At 64.0% G+C, this 2007-nt stretch overlaps 1 protein-coding gene across 13 annotated transcripts in view; it reads right to left on the reverse strand.

Moving 5' to 3' along the window:
* The window catches only part of DCTN1 (dynactin subunit 1), a 51419-nt gene that overhangs the window by 5712 nt on the left and 43700 nt on the right, over positions 1-2007 (reverse strand). For 10 of the 13 annotated variants that reach the window (XM_039723359.1, XM_039723368.1, XM_039723340.1 and 7 more), the window contains 4 exons: positions 1398-1540; positions 998-1164; positions 621-635; positions 168-301 (listed from right to left, as the gene is read on the reverse strand). In XM_039723359.1, coding sequence (XP_039579293.1) covers positions 168-301; positions 621-635; positions 998-1164; positions 1398-1540 — 459 coding nt within the window. The remainder of the gene's footprint in view (positions 1-167; positions 302-620; positions 636-997; positions 1165-1397; positions 1541-2007) is intronic. The other 3 variants (XM_039723350.1, XM_039723308.1, XM_039723272.1) reach the window with 1 other exon arrangement.

The raw sequence follows: 2007 nt of genomic DNA on the forward strand, positions 1-2007 counted from the left end.
CCCCCCAGGACCCCACCCCCCCGGATGCCCTGCCGTCCCTGACCTTGAGCAGGTTGTTCTCGTTCTTGAGGTGTTTCAGAGAGAGCTGCAGGGCGTCGATCTGCTGCAGCAGGAGGGGTGAGTCCTTCACCGGACCCCACCCCCCAGGATGCCCTGCCGTCCCTGACCTTGAGCAGGTTGTTCTCGTTCTTGAGGTGTTTCAGAGAGAGCTGCAGGGCGTCGATCTGCTGCAGCAGGAGGGGTGAGTCCTTCACCTGCACGGGCCCGGAGCCGCCTCCCGGCACCTGCGCGGCACCAACCCCTGTGGGGGGCACTGCCATCAGCACTGCCACCGAGGGGCACAGGACGGCTGCTGCCACCAGCACCTCCCTGCAGAAGTCCCAGCAGCTCCAGTGCCCCTCCCGAGGCTCTCCAGGTGGGGGTCACCCCTCTCCACATCCAGCACAGCTCCATGCTCATCCCTCCCTTCCCAGCCCCGCTGGAGCCACCAGGGCTGGCAGGCTCTGAGCAGGACCTGGATCCTTCCCTGGCTCCCAAACGGAGCCGTGTCCCAGGGTTTGGTGTCCTGGGATTTCATTTCCCCCCCATGCACTGGGGCTGCATGCAGGGTGTGTCCATACCTCGCTGCTGTTCCTCTGCAGCACAGGGAGAGGGGCCAGGAGAGACAAGAAAAACCAGGATTAAAGCCCCGGATTGGGCGGGAGAGGAGCTGTGGCTGGAGCAGCTCTGGGCTCCCACGGCCACATCTGGGACTGACCCCATTCCCAGCAGCTGGGAGTGACCCAAGCAGGGCCCCTGCAATGTTCCCCCAGAGCCAGGGGCTTGGCACAGAGGCTGCTCCTGCTCCTTTGGGATGAGAATGTGCCAGCAACACTCCTGGGAGCCAGGACTGGGAGTGTGGCAGAGGCTGTGGCACTCTGTGGCAGCACCATTCCCAAATTCCCGGTCACACGTCAGCTCCTGTGGCAGGAGGACACCCCAGCCCCGTGCCGCTCACCTCCGGCGATGCTGGACACGATGGAGGCCACGCCCGAGGCCGGGGCCCCCCGCAGCCCCTCGATGGTCCTCTTGGACTGGTTGTTGAGGCGCTGCTTCAGCTCCACCTTCTCCGACTCCAGCTGGTCGATGTCAGCCTGGAGGGCGTCCATGGTCTCCTCAAACTCCCTGGGAAGAGCACACAGAGGGATGCTGCTTGTCCAGGACTCCTTATCCTGCCCCTCCATCCCCTGTGCTCAGTCCCTCTCCAGCTCTCCTGGACCTCCTGGATTTTTCCCTTCTCCAAGTGAGCATTCCCAGCCTGGCTCCAAGCAGAGGGAACCCAGCTCTTGGAGCAGCTCCATGGCTTCCTCTGGATGAGCTCCACCAGCTCCACGCTCCCATCCCCGTTCCCAACTCACTTCTCCTTCTTTTTGAGCAGCGTCTGGGTCTCGTCCAGCTTGGTCTGGATCTTTTCCACGCGGTCATCCGCGTCCTTGGACGCGCTGTCCAGCTTCTTCTCCAGCAGGCTGAGCCGCACGTTGGCCTCGCTGAGCTCCTCGCCCTGGAGCAGCAGGGAGGCAATCAGGGAGCTGGGGGAGCCCCCACATCACCAGCACCCATGGCTGGAACCCAGAACAGCTCCCAGAGCCCCCAAATCACCAGCACCCACGGATGGAACAATGGCTGGAACCCAGCTCCCACCCTCTGCACCCCAGAACACGGTGGTGGCAAGATCTGCATAGCAGCACCTCCCTGCCCATGGGAAAAACATCCCAGGAGATCTGGATGGGGCTTGGGATCAGCATCTCCATAGGTAGGAAGTCACCAGGAGTGTGGAGGTGAATCCCACAGCAGCCAGGAGGGTGGGGATGGGGGAGGGACGGGCAGGGATGGTGGAGGGATGGGTGAGGGACAGGCAGGGATGGGTGAGGGATGGGCAGGGATGGGGGAGGGACAGGCAGGGATGGGTGAGGGATGGGCAGGGATGGGGGGGGGATGGGCAGGGATGGGTGGGGGAGGGGGGGGGAG

The sequence above is a fragment of the Passer montanus genome, unplaced genomic scaffold (assembly GCF_014805655.1).
Source record: "Passer montanus isolate IOZ18808 unplaced genomic scaffold, ASM1480565v1 scaffold109, whole genome shotgun sequence".
In the NCBI taxonomy this organism is placed as follows: domain Eukaryota; kingdom Metazoa; phylum Chordata; class Aves; order Passeriformes; family Passeridae; genus Passer; species Passer montanus.